The following is a 21,445-nucleotide window of genomic DNA, read 5'->3' on the forward strand; positions in this document are numbered from 1 at the left end:
CCACAAAATATAAGGAACAAAATTAAAACAATTACAACACTTTTTGTCATGGAATAAAGCCAACATAAAATATAATTGTAAATCACAACTTTACAATTTTTATTAGTAACAACCATAACATGTCACTTTCACAATTGTGGGAAAAAAAGTTATAAAATTTTTCGTGTCTTTAAACTTATTATTATTTTAGGGTAAACTGCAAATTACACCTCTAAAGTTTGGAGATATTTGAATTTTATACCCTAAAGATTCAGAATTTGGATTTTATCCCTTGAAGTTTGGGATGTTTAGATTTTATATCCTAATGTTTTAGAATTTATATTTTACCCCCTAAATTTTAAAGGTATTTGGATTTTACTCCCTAAAGTTTGGAGAGTGTTTGGAGTTTACACCCTAAAGTTTCAGAATTTTGAGATATAAAATCCAAATATCCCTAAACTTTAGTGGGTAAAACCCAAATTCTAAAATGTCAGGGTATAAAATTCAAACACCCTCAACTTCAGGAGGTAAATTCAAAATTCTAAAATTTTACGGTATAAAATTTAAACACTTCCAAACTTTAGGGATGTAATTTGTAATTTACCTATTATTTTAATAGCAAACAAGTTAATAAAATGAATTTGCAAAAGATAAGACTTTAAAAAAGTATACCTAAGCTGGCCACAAAATCATAACTAACTCAAGTGAAATATAACAAAGAGCTACCAACTCAAGTGAAAAAAGAGGTCATTTTGTTTAAACCTTCTTTGTCCTTTGGCTGTGATGGAGCATTGATAAAAAATCAGTTTATAAAATTGAAAAATTATAAAAAAAAAAAAATTGATAAATTTGGATGAATGAATAATTTCGTTCACATAAATAATAAATGTACTATTTTAGTCAAAGTTGATAGCACCGGAAAAACTTCAGAAAAGGCATTCTGAGAATGATGCAGAAAGCAGAAATTGTACTAATGACCCATCAAGACGGAGTAAAACGACAAGAAGATAAATTTTACCCTTGCTCTCAATCATGGACTATAAAGCCATAACATTTTAATTGGCATTTCCTTAGTGTTCATTCTTGACTCAACTCAACTGTTCCTTTCAACATCTTTATGTTTTAGATTGTTAAAACCAACAACATGAGAAGGTACATTTTGCAACTTAGTGGTTGGCATTGATGTATTCAGTACTCAGCAAAGAAAAAAAACAGACACAATTTTGAATAATTGAACCACCAAACCAATGAAATAGTTTAGCTTTATCATATCATAAATGGGATACAAGTGGCTCCTTTTCACTATTAATTGCTTGAAGCTACAATGTCCTTGTCCCCAAGTCTAAATATGCCGACTTAACATATTTAAGAAAAAAAAAATTTGTAAAATAATATCATTTTATGATAATTGTTTAAATTATCACTATTTTGATATTATTTAGGATCTTTTTTTAATCGAATTTCCAAAGCACAATTTAAATGCTAAAATCATGTTTACAAATGAAGACACAATTTCACTTAAAAACCTAGCATTTTAAGTAAAATCATGTTTTGAGAGTACTATTCAAAGTGTTGAAATTGTGTTCTTCACATTACCCTAGTTCCTTAATCCAAATAGACATAATGAGAAGTTGAGCTAACTAACCCAAGTATGTAGCTAAAGTCTTCAAACAAGAGTTTCATTCCCCTTACTCGTACCACCTAAATTAAAGCATGAAGCACGAGAGAGCAATCTATTTGTAGAGGTTTGGTTTCTCAAAAAAAATACTTGTAGAGGTTTGAAAACACGATTTTAAGGTGGGTGAGAAGGGGGGGGGGGGGGGTGTTGTCCTACAAGTAACCTCAAAACATTACTAATGTAAATAATTATTATTAGGAGAATATTATTTTCCAAATTACCCAACTTAATTAAGTAACAGTGAGTATAATTGGACTAATCAAAATTCACATTTATACTAATTGCTAACTTATGCAATACATGACTAAGTTTAATGAAATATATATATATATATATATATATACCCACACACATGATACATGTTTAATTAATGAATATTAGTAAATAAAAAGTAAAACAAGAAATTTTTGTAATGAAACAATTTCATAATTTAATTACAATTTATTTAGAAAAATCGAACTTAAGTTAATCAACATTTGTTTAGTCTTTGATTTATTTATTAGAAAAGACGGTTAATTGTATTTAGCTTATACTAATATAGTTAAGAATTATTATACCTCCAAAATTCACAAAAAAAGAAAAAGAAAAAGAATGAAGAAGTGGAAAAATATGGACTTTTGAAAGGTTAATTGTAACTCTTAAACCAAATTAAAAAAAAAAAATTATATTAGAGTGGTGATTTTACAAAATATGGGCTTTTAAAGACTTATTGGACAATATTAAAATAAATTCAATATATATATATATATAGGTATGTATGTACATACATATATTTGCAAGAGATATTATTATCCAATGTTTTTAAAAAGGATCAAAATAGAGAATAGAGGACGAAATCTATAAACAAACTCTTATGCTCACCTAAAAAAAAATACTAATACTCAAAATATCTTAGACACTTTAAGTTATCATTGATCTTGAGGTTAAATCTCTCTTATTCCATTTATAAATTATTTGTATTGACCCTCTAAGAAGCCAAACGAAATGTTATAAGTTCATAAGTTATCATTTGTCCTGAGTCGAAATCTCATTTATCATTACATTACATTACATGTAAATTCATTATTATGACCATTTAAAAAGCCAAAAGAAAATAAAGAAAATTTTATAATTTAGTGAATGTTGTACGTGGCCAAATAAAAAATAAAAAATAATAAAGAAAATTATGTTCCAAATTCTATAATTTAGGAAAGATTTCAAATCAAATCATGCAATTTTATAAATTACAAATTAAGTTAAATCTAAAACTAACCCTTTCAATGGGTATCAAAGAAAGTGAGAGAATAGATGGTTTGAATCGATTTTTATTTATTTATAAAATTTTAATGTTACCATAATGTTTAATTTGAAACCCATGTAGATAACTTTTAATTTGTAACATACTAAACTATAAAAAATTTATTTTAAACTCCAATAACTATAAGTTATAAATTTTATAATACTCCAAATATTTTTATTTTTTGATAATATATAATACAAAATTTTTTTTTTTGATAGATAATACTAACAATATTACCCAGAACAGGAAACCTGTCTGTCTGTAAATGGTAGGGCCCAACAACGTTACAAACTGACGTGTCAAGTGTTGATTGGTCCAAAAAGAAACTGTATTCAGTAAATAAGAGTTTTACCAGCATTAGACTTAATAAATGTTCTGTTCTCTATAATCTAATTTTCTTAATAATAAAAAATATATATATATAATCTAATTTTCAATATAGTACCTAAATTGTTCATAACACAAACACATACACAGAAATAAAAACACAGACACACACAGAGACAGAGTCACAGAGAGAGAGAGAGAGAGAGAGAGAGAGTGAGATATGAAGAAATCTGGAGGTGCAGAGAAGAAAAGGGTCCGAAGATCTTCAGCTGCCATCCAAAACGGTTCCAGAGATCCCAACTCAGATACCCCACCTAGGGTTTTCCTTCTTTCTCTCTGTCTCTGATCTAGGGTTTCATTCATGGATAATTTGTATGTGTTTATACTGTGTGAATATGAAACAAGAAAAATGTGTAAATGGGTGTTTTTTATTTTTGTTTTTTGATAACTGTAAATGGGTGTTTTTTGTTTTTGCTTTTTGGTAAGTGTAAATGGGTGTTTTTTGTTTTATTGTGCCATATATTGTGAATGTAAGTGTTTTTGACACTTGAATTTTGTTTGTGCATACATTTATGTATGAACAGACATTCGTGGAGTTAAGGTTCGTGTGTGGGTGTGTGTAAATACGGTTTGGAGTTGTCAATTGGTGTACTTTACATGTAAAGGTGTTAAATTGTGTCTAAGGTTTGGTTTGGTGGCCGAGAAAGTAGGAATGGGATTGGAATTTAATTGAATAGTCTTAAATATGATAACTTGAGAATGAAAAACCCCTGCCTCAATTGATGAAATAATGGAGTATGAGTAGGAAGTAATGGGGACCGAAATTTTAGTTTTTGTTGTTGTTAGTTTCATTAGCAGCCAAACGGAGTGTAAAATCCAACCCATGATTCCACTCTATTTTCATTTTGAAGATGTATCATGTTAGGATCACTGAATCACACCAACGATATGGAAGTTCTTGGATGGAGTGAAATAAGAGTAGTAGTAGTAGTACCAAAGGCACCATGTGTTTTGATAATAAAAAATGGAAAATCAGTATGGAGGTTCTGTGAAGTTGGAAATTCATATGGACATGAAGGGGTTCATTAGGAAACTTGTTTAGATCCAATTTATTCTTGGTATAGAGAACTGAGAGTACATAACTGATTTTTGAATTCAAGTGAATTGTAATGCGCATTATATTGTGCTGGAGTAAGAGTGAGAATGCTTAGGGTGCTGGGAAGCCTTATATTAATTGGTTTTCATATGTGGTTGTGTTTCGTTTATCCTGTCCTAGGGTTCCCTCTCTCTCTCTCTCTCTCTCACTGATCCGGGATTTCATTCATATATGATGTGAATGAAAATGTTTGAGAGGATTTTGACACTTGAATGTTATTGTGCAATGATACATATGTGAATAGACATTCATGGATGTTTACGTTTATGTGTATGTGCATGAGTGGAAATTAGGGGTTGGAATTGTCAATTGGTGTATACTTTAAGTGTAAAGGTGTTAATTTGTCTCTAATGTTTGGTTTGGTGGCTGAAAAGGTAGGAATAGGATAGGAATTGAATTGACAGGTTAAAAAATGATAACTTGAGAATGAAAAACCCATTGAACTGCCTAATACAATTGCCGTTTTGAAACAATGTAATAATGGCGAATGAGTATGATGTAATGTGGCCAGAAATTTTAGTGTTTGTTGTTGTTGTTAGGTTTGTTAGCAGCTAAACAGCATAAATGAGTACCCAATAGGAGAGAACTGTGAGTATGTAATTGATTTCCAAATTTGTGAGAATGACTCAATGACATGTATAATAGTGTGATGGACTAAGAGTGAGGTTGCTTAGGGTGCAGGGACGCCTTGTGTTAATGGTTTTCATATTTTTATATGTTTGTTTATCTGGTTTGTGAGGGGATTTTGGCAGTGCATTCTCTTTTTATTGTTCTATTATGTTGTTGCAGTGTTTTATATCTTGTAGGCTTGATGCTAGCTTCTATCTGGTGTATTTTGGTACCTATTTTGTCAGGAAGGATGTGCATTGCTGAGTATATTTGATTTCTGATAATAATATATAGGTTTGCATGTCATTTTATTTTTTCTGAGAGTATATTTTCTTTTCAGAAACAAGCTGCTCAGAAGGATGTGTATCAGCTGTTTGCCGAGAAGGTTAGAGACCATAAGGATTTGGTGTCTAGATGGGCTGTTTTACAGGAGACGCGTGTTGAGTACTTTAGAGGGAAGGATTTTGTTAGCTTTTTGAGAAATCATCCAGAGCTCAAAGATATTCTAGAAACAGATAAGAATCTAGAAGCTGACGTTATTGCTAATGCTTTGTTAAGTAAGAATCTTTTAGCCCGTTGTGATCGTGTGGTGAAAACTGTTCGTCCTGGGAAGAAAAAATTGTCTACATGGCCAGCACATTTAGAGATTTTCCAGGTATGTAATTTTGATTTACATGTAAGATTTAAATAGTTTGATATGTATCTCTTTTTTGTTTTAATAGGGGCAGGAGGGGGGTGGGGGGGAGGTGTTAATAAAATAACTTCAATAAAATGTGATAGGAGCTACTTCTGAATAATTACAATCTCAAGTTCAAATGATATAAAATATAAAAAGACAAAATAGTCATCCATTCATAGATCTCGAAAAGACATAATTGCCCAAAGATTCTCAAGTCTCAACACCATCAAAAGTCCTAATCTTGAAATTGTCCACACTGTACATGGTAATGGCATTCCAAATCTTTATACATTGCATAGATCATTGCTTTACAACTAGCCTATTGACTTTAGGCAAATGAGGGAATTTGTCTGTGTGCTTGTGGTGTAGGTTTAAGAGGATTTGTGGATTTAGGGTTTAGAGTTGTAGAAGAAAGGGTTAGGGCTTACAATTGTCCAGGTTTTAATGAGTTTTGATGGCAATTTGATAGAGAAAGTATGTGAAGTTTTTAGGTCTTTGGTGGGTATGAGGAAGGGCTTGACTTGGCATTGTAAGGAAGAAGGAAAAGAGAGAAATATATGGTGTTAAGGTGCTGTATGAATAGTAGCACAAGAAAGAGAAGAGAAAGAGAACAATAAGACCAATGCCTAGAGCCTTGTAGGTAAAGGAAGGGCTTGATTTGGGATTATTGTAAGGAAGAAGAAAAGAGAGAAATATATGGTGTTTAGGTACTGTATGAACAGTAACACAAGAAAGAGAAGAGAAAGAGAACAATAAGACCAACTCCAACAGCCTTTAGCTCAACTAATAGTTCTTGTTGTTTCCAACAGAGAAGTCCAGGTTTCAAATCCCCCCACCCCTGACCATTGAACATCGAAAAAGAAGAGAAAAATGATACCAACATGCCTTAATACTGAAAGACATTCAATATTTTATTAATCAGCTCAATCTCTTCTTTGAGTAAATTGAGCATACGTGTGTGTGTGTATACATATATATATATATATATATATGGACTCTTTTTTGTTCTTTATTAGGACTTCTAGTTTAAATAGTAAACTAAAAACCTAATAATAGACTAACTTGGACTCAAAGAAAATAAAACCTAAGATACTTCGGAATTAGAGTCTCCTAGAAAATTCTAGATTCAACTAAACTACCAAAAATATCATCAAGTAGCAAGAATGGTAGTACAGTTTTTCCCTTGAATACAACTTGGCCATAACTTGTAAATAAAACCCAAATTAAAAAAAATGTTTTAACCCTACCATGAATACACTACTACTATCAACATGGTTGATTCCTTAGAGCTCAGGCCTATTTTGTGCATCAAGGCTTAGTGGTTCTAATAGTCTTTCTTTGAGACCACGTAAGGGGACTAGTTGAGTGTTCAGAATACAAGGCCTCTAGAATGTTGGTTTTGTCTATGCTTTTATGTAAGGACCCTTTCTTCTGCTGTAATTTCTTATCTATTTAATCATCTTGCTTCGCATAGAGATGAAATGTTACACTTATTGAAAGGAAAAGATTGGAAACTTGGTGATAAGTTTGGGGGAGAAAATGGGAAGATTACTTGAGCAGACCATCCAGAGTCTTGAATGCATACCTTTTGAATGATATCACTATCATTTTGGAGAGCAGCTCATTATGGACTTTACTTTATCTAGGAAGTTAGAAATTAGAACATTTTCTGATTTTTTCTGTAAGTGATGTTATCAATATTGAACTCTATTTTGCAGGATCAAATATTTTCTGAAGTTGATGCCTTTTTTGCATGGACATTTGTAAAAAGGAGGCCTCTTTGGCAGACTCTTCTCTCATTTTTCTGGCCTGTGTTGACACTAGCAATTTGCTTGTTTCCTGTGTATCCCCATCGGTGCAAGATACTAATACTCTACTCTTGCGCAGGCGTTTTAGCGCTCATCCTCTCACTACTTTTGGGTAAGTTCTTTTGCATTTATTCATATTATATTGTTCTCCATGCAGGTCATTCTTAGAAAATTGTTAGTGTTGGATACTAGTTTGACGTAAACCACAATCCTTTTTTATTTTTTTGGTGATAAGTAGTCATCCAGTTTACTTTGCACCAATTTGTCATTATAACTGCTACAAATTGATGATTATGCATGTCTGTCATATTAGGCCACCAACATACATTTGTAATTTAATTTGTTTTAGGAGGTTGTGTATTATACATAATAATCATGTTAAATGTGGCCCTACATCAGTGCCATTGTTATGTTGGTAGAGTGTAACCTGTTGTTCTCCCTGCAAAATACGAAATTTTGAATACCTTGTGGTGGTCTTGGTTTTTATTTTTTTGGTAAATTTTGTTTGCTCATTGGCCCCACTCTCACTGGTGATTCAATTGCAAGAAGTATATGTTACACTTCTTTTATGATTAAAAATGAAAAGCAAAGGTGCAAGTAAGTAATATTTTGTAGCATTAATGCTTTAGTGGACAACTATTGTTAATACTTGAATTTCTTGTTTGGCTGTCAAACCTTAAAGGTCAACCATTTAGCCAAGTCCAGTGAGATGCATTGACTTCAATTATTACACTAACTTAGGCATGCCTCCGTAGTGCTCGCTCTGTGAATAATCTTCCTTCTCGACCAATATTTGTGTTTGCTGTACAAATAAAAGTAGCACTTTTTGATGGTTTAGTATGAGTTACTGTTTCATCTGAAATAGTTACTGATAATGTTTGGCTGTGTTCAACAGAAACCACTCTTTTGCAAGCTCTATTATTTGATAGAGGTCACTTTTAGCAAGGAGCTGCTCTAAAAGAATGTTTTGACAGCACTATTTTGGATTTTTTTTTTGGTTCTCTGATTTTGTAATTTGAGACCAATTGATTAAGAGAGGCTTTTCTGAAGAAACGATGATACATATTGTAGGGAGGCATTTAGCATCGACAGGTTTGTGGGTCAGTTGGTGTTGGTTCTCTTTGAAATGCTTTGAATTGTGATTGGGAATTGCTGTACGGTGTAGATTTTGGGTTCCAATTTGTATAATTATCCTTTTTGGTGGTATTGATGCCATCCATTACTCCTATCTGGATTTGTGGATATCTTTGACTTTGGCCCTCACCTTTTGGTTTTTCAATGGTTTCTTTAAGAGGTTAAATATGTACTTTCTTATCATCGATGGATTTTATTGTTGCCACGCAGTGCAGTCACCTAAGTAACAGATTTTATGACTTTGACTTATATATATATATATATATATGCATCCCCTCTTGCAGCATGTTCTTTTTCCGGGAGTCATCAAATTTTTATCAAATACTTCTGATGTCTTAGGAAACCATTTCTTTATAAGGTGTCATGAAATCTAAGAAAGCATTTTTGAAGTATTTATCATATCAGTATGCTGCATATAAGAGGAAGATTGCAACTATTTGTATCATAGTACTCTAAAGCTTCATGTTTTGTGGTTTATGTTTATGTTGTTCACTTGACTCTAAGGTTGGATAAAACCATTTATACACTCTGTTTTCTTTACTTGGATGTAAAATTTTCATTCTGACAGTTTTTATCCATTTATTTATATTTTTCTACTGGGATTTTATTGTGATTTCTTTTTAACTTGTAGTGAGAGCTACTGTCTTTGGTGCTCTTTACATCGTTCTCGGAAAACGTGTTTGGTTTTTCCCTAACATTCTTGCTGAGGAAGCAACATTGCGAGAATTATTCCGTTTCTGGCCCAAGAAAGATGAGGAGGAGCGACCCAAGTGGACGACAAGGCTTTTCTATGCAGTAGTAGCTGTTCTGGTCATATTACTGCTGAGGCACCATGCTCCTGATGAGGCTGCTAGAGCAAGGTTAGTTCTTTATATATGACAATTTCTCTTTAAAGGAACACTACTTTTCTGCCTTTCTTCTGTGAATGGACCTGAAGTGTCAATTTTAATCAAATTTGCAGGTATCAAAAGCGGGTATCAAACATAATTGATGATGTTCTCGAGTGGTCTCCTAGATTGGCCCTGTCTGGGATGATGGAGAAGCAGCCAACTGTGATAAACGCCACAGAGCAAAATGACAGTTTTTCAGATGCCGACAAAGCAAGTCCAGAGGAAGGGGTTCCACCCAGCAGCAAAGTTGAAGAAACCGACACAGAACAGTATGAGGCAGAAGTTATTGAAAATGTAGAAGATGCTGATCAACATAGACATGATGATCACATATGATATATAGACTATATGCCTTTTTTTTTTCCTTCCCTTTTGGATTTTTGTTTTATGATTTTGAGTGTAAAACCTTGTATCAAACAGTTACAATAATGTAGTTGGTTTCAAATATGAGCCTTTTAATAGTGTTTATAGATACTGATTATACTTTTAATTTAGGGTGGTTTATATATCAATACGCTATTATGTTCTTGCTTTATGCTGGACGGACCAAAATTTCCTGTTATTACTTTTTTGATGTGTGTAACTAGAAGCCCTCCCATTTGCATTGGAAAACTCATTTTGCAAATTTATCCGTAAACAGAAGGAAATTCTAATACATTTGACAACTTTCGTTAGAGGATGAGAGAACAGGTTTAACAGTTTCCGGACTGCATCAGGATTATGGATTTTTGTTCCGAACTTGAGAGTTGAGAGTGGAATCTCCAATTCTATGAATTCAGAGGGAGATGAATTAAACCATTCTATTGACTGTTATGGCTGCTTTGAGACAGGATACGTATGTTTCCAGAGACCAATATGATTAAGATGGGTGCTTTGAGACAGGATACATATATTTCCATGGACCAATATGGTTAAATACAACTTTTGACTATTATGACGGCTTTGAGACAGGATACATATATTTCCAGAGACCAATATGATTAAGACAAAACTTAAGTACAATTCTTTAGGTTTAATTCCTTCAATTCATTTGATTAGATTTAACAAAGTAGATTTGATCGATGATAAATCGCATGGTTGAACTTTATTATCCTTGGAGAAGATAACACCTTATTTGATGTATTATTAATGCATCAGAGCATTATTGAATTCAATTAGAGAGCCTAACACTGAATTGTGTACCAAGTTTAGCCCATTAATTAATATTTACCAAATTTGAGCTTTCACAACTTTGAGCTTTCATGCAATCAGTTCATCGGGTCTCTTATTACTGTGAATCTGACTTAAGGATTCACTACCATAACACAAATTATTACTAGAATGCCAAGAACCAAAGTTGTGGATCATTGAAGAATTTCACACAACAGATGTCAGACCCAGATCACCTTCCAATATGATTATATCACTTTTGTGACACAAGCAAAGCTTTTCCTAGACACATTGCATGCATGCATATATGTGTATGCCAGAATGGTTAGCAATTTGGCCCATGAGGCTCTTGAACCGCCTACGAGTCAAATGAAAAATCCAGGTTCCGACTATTCATGTTGAACGATAAACCACAAATCAAATCCTATAAGCAACATAAAAACACAGACAACACAAAGGTCAAGACTACTATCAAACAAGTTGGTTTCTACATTAACCGAGAGTTAAAGGCAAACTTTGAGTTATCTAATCTTTATCTGTACAAAGAGCAAAAATGGGAAGAAGGATGGATTGAAGCATCTGGAGATTTCTCTTAGGAAGCCATATTGGCCCATTAACAATCTCCTCCACTATTCATCCATGCCACATGCATAATATAAAAGCCAAGAATGATTTGCCGCCTGACATATAAATTGCCAAGAATGTTTGTCATCAGATAAACAAGGAATACATCCTATTCAAACTGGGTTGGGTCCAAATCCCCAGAGCACAGGTTTACTGGATGGCAAGACGCCTCTGTGAAGCCTGGTTAGAGGAGATACTTCCCCACTGCTGGCCAGGACGGTCTCCTTCCTCGCCTCTTTCACTAGCATGTAGATATGATGAGGCCTGCAAGCTGTTATGATTCTGGTAGTGAACACTACCGTTTACATAATTGTGAGCTTCAGGTGCATTGTGCCTCCCTTCCGGAGGCCCATGGGAGGAATTCCATGTTTCAGCAGAGTCAGTGAGCAAGGGTTCAGAACCAGATGAACTTGCAGACTGTGACGAGAGGGCTGGACCAGAACCTTTGCCCTTTTCTTTGGCTTCATAATTTGCAGCTTCGGCAGCAGTTTTCTTTGCAAAACGTCCTCCAGTACCCCTTTCCCTTCTCATAGCATGCTGATGCCTAGATTCGTGAAGATATGGCTGGAGAAGATGGGAAATAAACAAGATAAAATAGAGATGAAGCTCAAATTGCACACACACCTATACACTTAAATGCCTAAACCAAGGAAGCTCAAATTGCATATATACCAAATAAGTAATTCACAAGTCAATCACAACAGTACTTCAAAAAACCTTCACAACAATCCTAGCAGTTTAAGCTGAAAAGATCTCAATAAAGGATTTATCACATCACACTGAAAATACCAATTTACATCATTAGAGACAACCAAAATATGCCATCTTACATAAGAAAGGCAAAAGTTTAATATCTACACTTCCCCATTATCCCTCACAGCAAAATCGGAGTCCCATGTGGAAAGTTAAAAGCTCCAATTATGCAAGGATAATTTTGTGAGCACATTTGAAAAACTTGAGTTGCCAAAGAAAATGTTTCTCCTTGCAATGCATTTTCCCTTCTTAATAAAGATGGTTATTGGAGGCGAAGTAATATCAAGTTATCAACTATGGAAGCAATAATAACCTCAACAAACCATATCAAGCTGCATTTATTAAGACAAATTCAGCACCAAAATTGAAAAACTAAGATGAGGCAATTATTCATTGTACCTTTCTAACTTTTATCAACTTCTTTTCAAGCTCGGCTTTAGCACGTGCCTGTCTCCGCCTCAGAATACCTTGGTACTGTTTAGCATTCACATAAACAGGCTCTTGTGCCATCTCGAGGGGCAAAGGCATTCTGGCATGAGGCATTCCAAGAAAAGGAGGATAACCCTGACCATTACAAAGATATGTTAGACCGCTTCATGTTTAAGTAAATTGGTCAAGAGAAAAGACGCATATCATAGATAACAAGTCATGTTATCTACAGCGTACAAATTAATGTTACTATCATTATCAAGCTTATCATTGTTGTTGTCATTGTTGTTTGGTTGTAGCATAAGGGTAATGGCTAAACTGTTCTTGAATAACAGAAAGATTAAATCTACAAACATACTGAAACTTCAGAAAACAAAAAAATTTAAGAAGATATATTCTCTTTGCTGCCAAGTCAAGTAAGATGACAGAATAACAAGTGAAAAAGCCAAAAGCCATCCATGAAGGGCGTTCTTGAGCTTCATTCTTTTTCTTTTTTTTTTAGGGCTTAACTTCATGCATTTTAAGTACTTCAACTGGGGACATTCTTAAAAGATGAACTTTATGCAGGCTGAGCACCTCAAAAAACCTATGGAAGAAGTTTCCTCTAACAAGGATGCTACAGGTCCCAAGATTCTTTCCCAACTAACCCAAACCATAAGGAACAACTTCACGAACATGCCACCTTTCCCTACGCAACCCAGTTTTTGGAAACAATATTTATGATAATGTTGATTCTGCATAACAGTTGAGTGCAAAAAAAAAAAAAAAAAAAAAAAAATGAAGAGATTCCTCACACTACTAAATATTTACACTGCATGAATATGAAAAAGGGGAAGGTCTTGGATCTCTTAGGGTCACAGTGGTGAATAAGAAGATTATCTCCCAACCAAATGTAAGTTATTCCTCTCCCACACAAATTTATAAAGGAAAAAGAAGAAGGCAATGAAAGGAAAGGAAAGGAAAAGATACTTAGTATTGGTCAAAAAAAATTTATCAGAACAAACAAAGTGTTGGCAATTCCAGTAGCCCAGACGATTATTATTTATTAACAGATACGAGTTCCTCTAAAAGATGTACCTAATTGAACTGGAAGGCCAAATATTTTATACCAGTGACTGATCTTAAAGTTTTAGATAAGTAAAATTCCAAATAAATGGGTAACAGTTCAAATGATTGTACATTAACATTTTGGAGTTTATAAAGCATGTTGCATTGTTCATTGAAGTTCTCACAAGAGACTATAGTTGTCGACTTGTAGTTAAGTAACTGAGTGAATGCTCCCCCCTGCTCTCCCAAAATTTAATTCTGAAATGAGAGAAGTCAGTAAAAACATGGGGGCATGTTATGAGACCACTCATAATTAGCTAACTTGAGCGCTGCTTAGTGACTTATTATTTGCTTAGTTCGTTTCCCAACAAGAGTTAAAGGTTGCTAAGAACATCATCCATCCTCCATATCCATTGACTGGGAATCTTACCATACCAACAAGACCATATTGCTTCATAACTGAGTAACAAGGTCAATATTCTTATCTCTGAGTAACACCTATAACAATATTCCATAAAAACATTCAACCATGCCTTATGGTTCCTTTCTGCATATAATAAAATATGGTGTATATTGATTATAATCCAAGACATAATCAATCCCTCCAAAGTTCCACAAACCCATTAACTGAGAAAGATTCTACCCAGGCCCCAGTTCATGTCCTCCAAACAGCCAAAACACCATCTTACCACTTCACAACAATATATGTAATTGAATAATTGACCCAGAGCTTAAAACTGAAAATTTGCCAACAGAAAACGTATAAGAAAACAAAAAACCAAGGAACATGCTCCTCAAATGTTGCCCAAATAGAATATATATATATGACAGGGTTTATCTCTAAACCAATTTGGAAGAATCTCCTCCAACCACTACACGACAATTTATAAGACTATTCATGTGTATTATTTGAATAAGTCACATGATTCATTAAAAAGGTCATGTGACAAAAACTACACACGGATGGTCTTTTCAACTGCCACATAGTGGGTTGGAGGAAGATTACCTCCAAACCGGTTCGTAGGTAATAATATTTGATTGGGTGTGTATTTTGACAAATCCACTGTTAGATTACATTTTCTCCTTATACACTTTATGCTTGCAAAATTTTAAGAAGATCAGAAATCAATAACTACCTCCTATAAAATGTTTAAATTTCAAGTTTTCTGTATTTTAAAATCATACACAAAACATGATGGATCAACTAGCAAGTAGCCTTTGATTAATATGAAATTTAGTGTGCATGTTAAGAAGAACGAGAATGTGTAATCCTAGTCTAGTAAACAGTTATTGATTGGCGTAACATTAACAAACAGTTACACTGTGTGTAACTTGATATTGTTTCTCATATATCCTTAGTAAGAAAACTAAAGTACAAAATTTCAAAAGTTGATACATTGGATGCAACATGTCATAATTGGAATCAACTTCCTAAGAATGTTGTAACCAGGTCACACAACATATAAACCTCAGGAGAATTGTTTAATTATTTAGAGTAAAAAAAAAGGTAAGACAATCAAGAAGACACTATTAGCCAATCATGAATGACAACAATAAATGGATCTTACATAAGGCTGATGCCCATAAGCTGCTATCATTCCCCCATAATATTGATCCTGATATGGATTTGATGCGCATGCCTGCAAAAGAATTGCAACAAAGCTAGGAATCCCTTCTGCTCCAAAAGCATGTAAGTACGAGCTTCTAATTTTATACATTAAACAGAATCTTCAGTCCAACAGTCTTGATCAATTATCATGATTGGACTTTGATGGGGCAAGATTCCTTTTTCGTTTTGGGGGAAGGGGGGAGGATGGTTCTAAAAGAAAACACACTTACAATTGAGTGACCAACAAGTTCAAGCTGGGGAGGTTGTGTGAGGCATTCATCATGCCTAGAAGGAGCATTGGATGCTACATGCTTCACATTCTGTTGTTCTTGTCCATTATTTCCAGCTGAAATTAGAAATAAAATCCTTTTTAGTACCTTGATAAGAACATAAATTGCTAAATCTCATAAAAAGCGAGCTCACAGATCAATCAGAACCTCATAGTAAACAGTCTATTTGTAACACTCTTTTGTTAAAATTCTTAGCATAACCATTTTAAGCACCTGATCGTGAAGAAGCAGTATTCTGTGATTCTTTGGTGCCATCGTCATCTTCCCCATTCAGTCTACCATTTGAATATGATTGACCATCGTTCGACTCTGAACCACCATTTGGGCATTCAAATGAAGATGAATTGGATATATTTCCCCTTGTCATAGCATGATACCAAGGTTCAGGATAGACACTTGTTGGTGGAATGGCATGTGAATCAGGTTCTAGTCGATTTCCATTTTCAGACTTTGACTGCATACCTTCCAAATTCCTTCAAAAAGTACAGGTCTCTGTATTCCTTCTATAACTGTAGATAGAAAATAATCTGAAGTCAGCAAAAAACAGCTCAAGAGTTCTCACATAAACAAGCATAAAGCAGATATACTGGTAACAGGACCTCAATTACTCTAAAATCATGGCCACCCAACTAACTGAAGAAATTAATCATAGATGAAAGTGACAGATTGCACCCACAATATAACGGATAAATGAGACGAGCTGAGGGGAGCTCATTGAGCATGCAAGCAGTCGCAAGCTCACCAAACTCCCCAGCCTTTCAGATTTTTTTTATTAGCACAAGGTGGAGGACCCACACGCTATTTATGCACAGTGCACTCACTAAACATCCAATTCAAAACTCACAAGACTAAATTGGGTAATCCCCAGTATCCTTCCTGGTTCCAACCTTTAAGAAGAAGACTAACTCCTGCAACTCTCAAGACTTGAAACCCAAGTTATATCTTCACACAACCATTGAGAAGAGGAGCTCCTCTTTCTCAAGGCTTCAATGCCAATCAGAAACTTGCACAATCATTGTGCAGGTGGAAACCATTTGCCTCAATAAGAAAACCAAATCCTAACCTTTTACTAAGCTGAGACCTAGCAAATCACAAGTGGATCAGCTTAGTTACAAGTGTAATTTGGATGGAAAGAGGAATGGATGTTGGATAATGGGAGAGAAAACTTAACCAAATTAAGGTTAAAGGTATGCAAGCTGATAACTTACCCAAATTGACCAAATAGCAAAAAGACTCACAATCAAAAGAATACATGGGAAACCATGATATATACTACACATAAAGCAAACACATCTAACATCATACCATCAAGGCCCATAATTCACCAGAATTATCAGTATCTAGTTGTATCAAGCTCAATTAAGTAGATTTTTTTTTTGGACACCAAACGAATAATTTAAAACAAAAAACTCATGATCTCAATTTCCAATCCATGAATTTCAAAAAACCAAGCCAAGCAGAACAAATAAACTTCACATACAAAGCTCATCTTGAAATCTATTTTCACGCTATCAAATTCAGATTCTTCAAGTCCAACCAAGTAATCCATGAATTTCCCAAGTATTTATTATTATTATTTTCCTTACCTTCTTACACAATTTAATTAATTTAACCACTCAAGCAATTCAAAATGTTACTTACACATTAGTTTACCACATTCTCAACAACCAAACAGAACATAACCCAAAACTCCCAACTCCCAATGAAATCAATTTCCACACTATCAAAGTCCAGATTCGTCAACTCCCCATCACAAAAAACTCAAATTTCACCCCCAACTAAGACAAATTTATCAAATTCATCATTTCAAGTCCACAATCACCCTTCTACACCTAGAATTCCCCCAATTCAACACACTTTCACAACAACCAAACAGAACCCACAACACCCCCCCCCCCCACCCCCCCAATTCCCACATGCAAACAATCCAATCACCTAATCCATTCCCAAATCCCCCAAAACCCAAACCAAATCCAACAAAACAACACAGAATTCCCACCCAACACCCAATTTTTCAAAACACCCAGAACACAAAACCAAAAAAAAAAAAAAAAAATCAAACAAACAAACATACCCATAATCCAAAAACACAACCCCACATCAAAAAAATTCACAAAGTCACAATCTTTATCCAATTTAAGTGAAGAGAATCTGAGAACTTACTTTACTCTGTGCAAAAACCAACAGAGCGAGAGAGAAGCAAAGCAAAAAAAAAACAAAAACAAAAACAAAAAAAAAAACCCTAAATTTTTGGTCCTCCTCTGAGAATCTGAGAGAATCCAAAAGAGTCAATCTAATTTCTATGCACTTCTTTTTCTCTCTCTCTCTCTCTCTCTCTCACACTGTGTGAGAAAAAATTAGAACAGTGCTATACTAGATTAAGGAGCTTCTTTTATTTGTTTTTAGAGAGAGAAAGAGAGAGAGACAGAGAGACAGAGAAACAGAGTTAAGTTTTTTGTTTGCGTCACAACCCTGCGTCACCAAAAGTGTGGGACCTACTTCTGTTAAACCCGTTTCTACGTTCGACACGTGGAGGTTTGGTGACCGGGATCTCGGCTTGTCCGGTTGTTAGGGGTTTTTTTTTCCCTGTTTGTGATTGGGAATTCGGGAGGTGTGTGTTGGAAATTAGGGGGAAACGGTGATAGCAGGTTTCCAGTTGAAAAGTTAGGAATTGAGAAACGTTCGCCTCGGTGAGGTTATCAAAAAAATATCTATATAAATATTTTAAAAATTAAAAAAAGTGTGCCCCACGTGACACGCACTTGACTAGCAAAGTCCGGGAAACGCGTGGCGAGAGTGTGGGGCCCACACTAGTACAGAAATGACAGCATCGTAGGACACGTGTCTATTTTTAATTATAATTTTTTTTTTACCTAAAAAAAAATGTTGGTTGATTAAAATTTTGTTTTTTGTTTTTTTTGTTTTGTTTAATGAAGTGAGAATGTTTGTGCTTACATGCCGGTGAGGAATGGGTGATGGATGCTGATTTAAATTAGTGGTCATTGTTTTATTATATATAGTATTATTAGTAATTACTTGTTTTAGTTTTTTGCCAATATTCTTGGTGGTCATTATGACTTATTAGGAGAAATGTCAATTCCAAAAGTAATGTCACAATCCATAAGAAGCATGCAATTGTTTTGTGTAGTAATACACCTTTCATGTATGTATATATGTATGTAACTAAGAATTGTGATTAGTTACAAAGTAGATGTATCTCATTTTGTGAGGGAAAGTGATTCTAAAATCTGAATAGATGCTATCTCAACTTGTGGGGGATGTTCCATGGAGGTTAAGTAATTTTCTTGAGATTGTTCAAGTTATATGTGTAGATTTTAGTTTAGTGTTGTAAGGACTGCGTTTGGATTAGATCCAGTATAGGATTGGGTTTGAGCCCAATAAGCCCAAACAATTAATTTATAGAGTGTGGGAGAAAGAACTAGTTTTACTATAAAAGATAGACCATAAAGTTGTTGAATTAAGTTTATTAAATACAAGTAAAGTAAGAAATTCTCTCCTCGGCACAACCTAAGAAACTTATTTTATAATGTCTTAATGATGAACACAGTTACCAGAACCCACAATGTTATTACCTCGATTTTATGATTTTTTCCTGATCCCCTTTTTAGGTCACCTTCTAGTGCTGTATATTACAATCTTGGTGTTATCCCTACCATACACGTGTAGGTTGAATTCTAGGAGCTCCTTTTTGTCCCATCCAACACTTCCCAGAACCATCAAATAGTAGCTGTAAGGCTGCTTGGTCACTGTTCAGGTATCATATTCACATTAATGCGGCCAGAGAGTTAGTTGGGAGGCATTTAATGTGGAGGTAGCAGTTTTTTGAGGATATTTGTTGCCCCCCTTCTCTTACCCCTTGTCCAACGTCCGACTCCTAGTTGTGATGCAACTTTGAAGAAAGTCTAGGGTGATATGGCACTCTTACTGACCTCGGACCCTTGTCCCTGAGATGGCTTTTCTCCTCGGACGTTCGTTGGACTTATCTCGTACTATCCTTACTTTTCCCTTTATACCATTCCCCTTATAACCTCATTTAGCCATCCTCGGATTAGCTAATGTCCTCGAATTGGGCCATAGGCCCAATTCGTACAGCCTTAATAGTACCTCTTGATTAATTAGCCCCCACAAGTGTATTTTAGATGGGTTTATAGGGAGACTAATAAGGCAGCTCATGAATTAGCTATATGGTCTAAAAGTCATGGGTATTTGTCAGTTTTGGTATGGGTCACTATCCTCCTAGAGTTGTTAGTGTAGTTGAGAAAGAGGCTATACTTGATCATGCTTTGTAATATTTTTTTTTTCTTCTTCTTTCCTTTGATATAAGTTTTCAATTTATCAAAAAAAAGAAAGAAAGAAAGATTTGTGCTTAGACGAATATTTGTCACTTTATAACGCTTGGTTTGTTTTCAACGATAATGTACTCTAGAAAATGAGTTATTTTTCAAAAATTATTGTTTATAAAACTATCTTATTTTTCTATGTTTGGAAGTAACCTAAATGAGTTAAAAAAAAATTCCTAACTTCCCTTATTTAGCTTTCTATGAGATAGAGTTATTTTTCATTAAAAAAAAAAAGAAAAAAAAAGTGGAAAACGATCTCTAAAAAAAGCCATACTTTTTATATTTCTTTGACTCATTTTAAGTGATAATATACTCTTATCTTAAAAAAAGAAAAGAAAAAAAAGGAAGTGATAAATACAGTATATACTCCATAGCTTTTATCACAAGTTTGTTCTAACTTCTAATCTTTCACTCTAAAATAAAAAAATAAAAAAAATTCTTTTTTCTCAAAAAAAAAAAATAAAAAATCAAGAAAGTCTTTGTGATAATAGTCGTTATTATATATATTTTTGAGAATCAGTAGTTGTTATATCTAATTAGCTTAATTGATCATGTGGGGTTTAGAAAAATATAAATGTAGGATATAATTTTTTTTTTTTTTTTTTTTTTTAGAATCATGTAGGATATAATTATGATTATTAAAGATAGAAAATATGATGTGATGGTATCGTATGAAATCTAATGGGGTTACACCTCTCTCTCTCTTCCCTTCTTTGGGGTATCTTGGTGATATCTTGTTGTAATTTATACTATTCCATATATTAAAATTTTCGTATATGAAAAATAATAAATAAACAATGGGTGATGCGTAATGAATTTTATATGCTCTCGTGTTTTATAGAATTGTTTAGTTTAGACCCATAAATAATGTGATTATTTATATGTAATATAAAACTGATTTGGTTCCTTACTTCTATCACTTTTCATGAGGTTCCCTAATTGTTTCTTTGTTATTAAAATAAGTTTACACATCACTCCTATCACCAAAGGCGGATGTAGGAATTTTTGTTTGGGAATCAAGTTGCGACACTAATATATTTATCTAGACAAGTCCCCCCCCCCCCCCTCTCCCACACACACACACACATTTATATACACACATGCTTTTTTATTATATATACATACTTTTTTATTTGATAAGTTTTATACACACACACACACAAAAAGTTTAGTATTTTCAATCAAAATTACGATTTATGGCTTTCATAAAATAAAATTCAATTTTTTCATTTTCATTGTGAAATTCTTAAAAAATTTCATCTTAAATACAAATTATCAAATTTTATACTAAAGTAAGTAAAAAATCTTTCAATTCAACTAAAGAAATTCCCAAAAATATATATAAATGATCCAAAAATTGGAGGAATAAGTTAGGCTCCAAACATATTTGAAACTATCTTGCTCTAATTCATTATGTGGCAACTAAAGACACATTTCATGTGTAGTTTAAGTGACAAGATTTTTTTTTTGATGAGTCAATGACTTATTAATCGCCACAGAACGGGTTGAAAATGATAGATTCAAACATATTTGATGCCAAATTTTATCAAATATTTAACAGATATAAGAGCACATTTTAGAATAAAAAATAGAATTGCAAAAAATAAAGTTATATCTCTATAACTATTATACCAATTATTTTCT

At 33.7% G+C, this 21,445-nt stretch overlaps 2 protein-coding genes across 2 annotated transcripts; one reads left to right on the plus strand and one right to left on the minus strand.

The window, feature by feature from the left end:
* Nucleotides 1–3,385: 3,385 nt before the first annotated feature.
* Nucleotides 3,386–10,074, plus strand: LOC126717353 (uncharacterized). Its single transcript, XM_050419015.1, has 5 exons — nucleotides 3,386–3,582; nucleotides 5,369–5,683; nucleotides 7,426–7,627; nucleotides 9,281–9,509; nucleotides 9,611–10,074. Exons 1-5 carry the CDS (start codon nucleotides 3,484–3,486, stop codon nucleotides 9,873–9,875), a joined length of 1,110 nt encoding a protein of 369 aa, XP_050274972.1. The 5' UTR covers nucleotides 3,386–3,483; the 3' UTR covers nucleotides 9,876–10,074.
* A 1,080-nt stretch (nucleotides 10,075–11,154) lies between these two features.
* Nucleotides 11,155–17,822, minus strand: LOC126717357 (nuclear transcription factor Y subunit A-1-like). The gene is made up of 6 exons (XM_050419029.1): nucleotides 17,604–17,822; nucleotides 15,654–15,949; nucleotides 15,381–15,496; nucleotides 15,110–15,181; nucleotides 12,465–12,629; nucleotides 11,155–11,876 (listed from the first exon to the last, which is right to left on the minus strand). The coding sequence occupies exons 2-6, from the start codon at nucleotides 15,898–15,900 to the stop codon at nucleotides 11,463–11,465; spliced, it is 1,014 nt and encodes a 337-aa protein (XP_050274986.1). The 5' UTR covers nucleotides 15,901–15,949; nucleotides 17,604–17,822; the 3' UTR covers nucleotides 11,155–11,462.
* Between the last annotated feature and the right edge of the window lie 3,623 nt (nucleotides 17,823–21,445).

The sequence above is a fragment of the Quercus robur genome, chromosome 1, assembly GCF_932294415.1.
Source record: "Quercus robur chromosome 1, dhQueRobu3.1, whole genome shotgun sequence".
NCBI lineage: Eukaryota > Viridiplantae > Streptophyta > Magnoliopsida > Fagales > Fagaceae > Quercus > Quercus robur.

Bases quoted from the DNA above. Each gene is read 5' to 3' on its own strand.
- LOC126717353 (XM_050419015.1), top strand. From the start codon at position 3,484: ATGAAGAAATCTGGAGGTGCAGAGAAGAAAAGGGTCCGAAGATCTTCA. The intron at 3,583-5,368 runs GTTTTCCTTCTT...TTTTCTTTTCAG, and splicing joins ACTCAGATACCCCACCTAGG to AAACAAGCTGCTCAGAAGGA. The intron at 7,628-9,280 runs GTAAGTTCTTTT...TTTAACTTGTAG, and splicing joins CATCCTCTCACTACTTTTGG to TGAGAGCTACTGTCTTTGGT.
- LOC126717357 (XM_050419029.1), bottom strand. From the start codon at position 15,900: ATGCAGTCAAAGTCTGAAAATGGAAATCGACTAGAACCTGATTCACAT. The intron at 15,497-15,653 runs GTGCTTAAAATG...TTCTAATTTCAG, and splicing joins TACTGCTTCTTCACGATCAG to CTGGAAATAATGGACAAGAA. The intron at 12,630-15,109 runs GTAAGATCCATT...TGTAATGGTCAG, and splicing joins CTTATGGGCATCAGCCTTAT to GGTTATCCTCCTTTTCTTGG.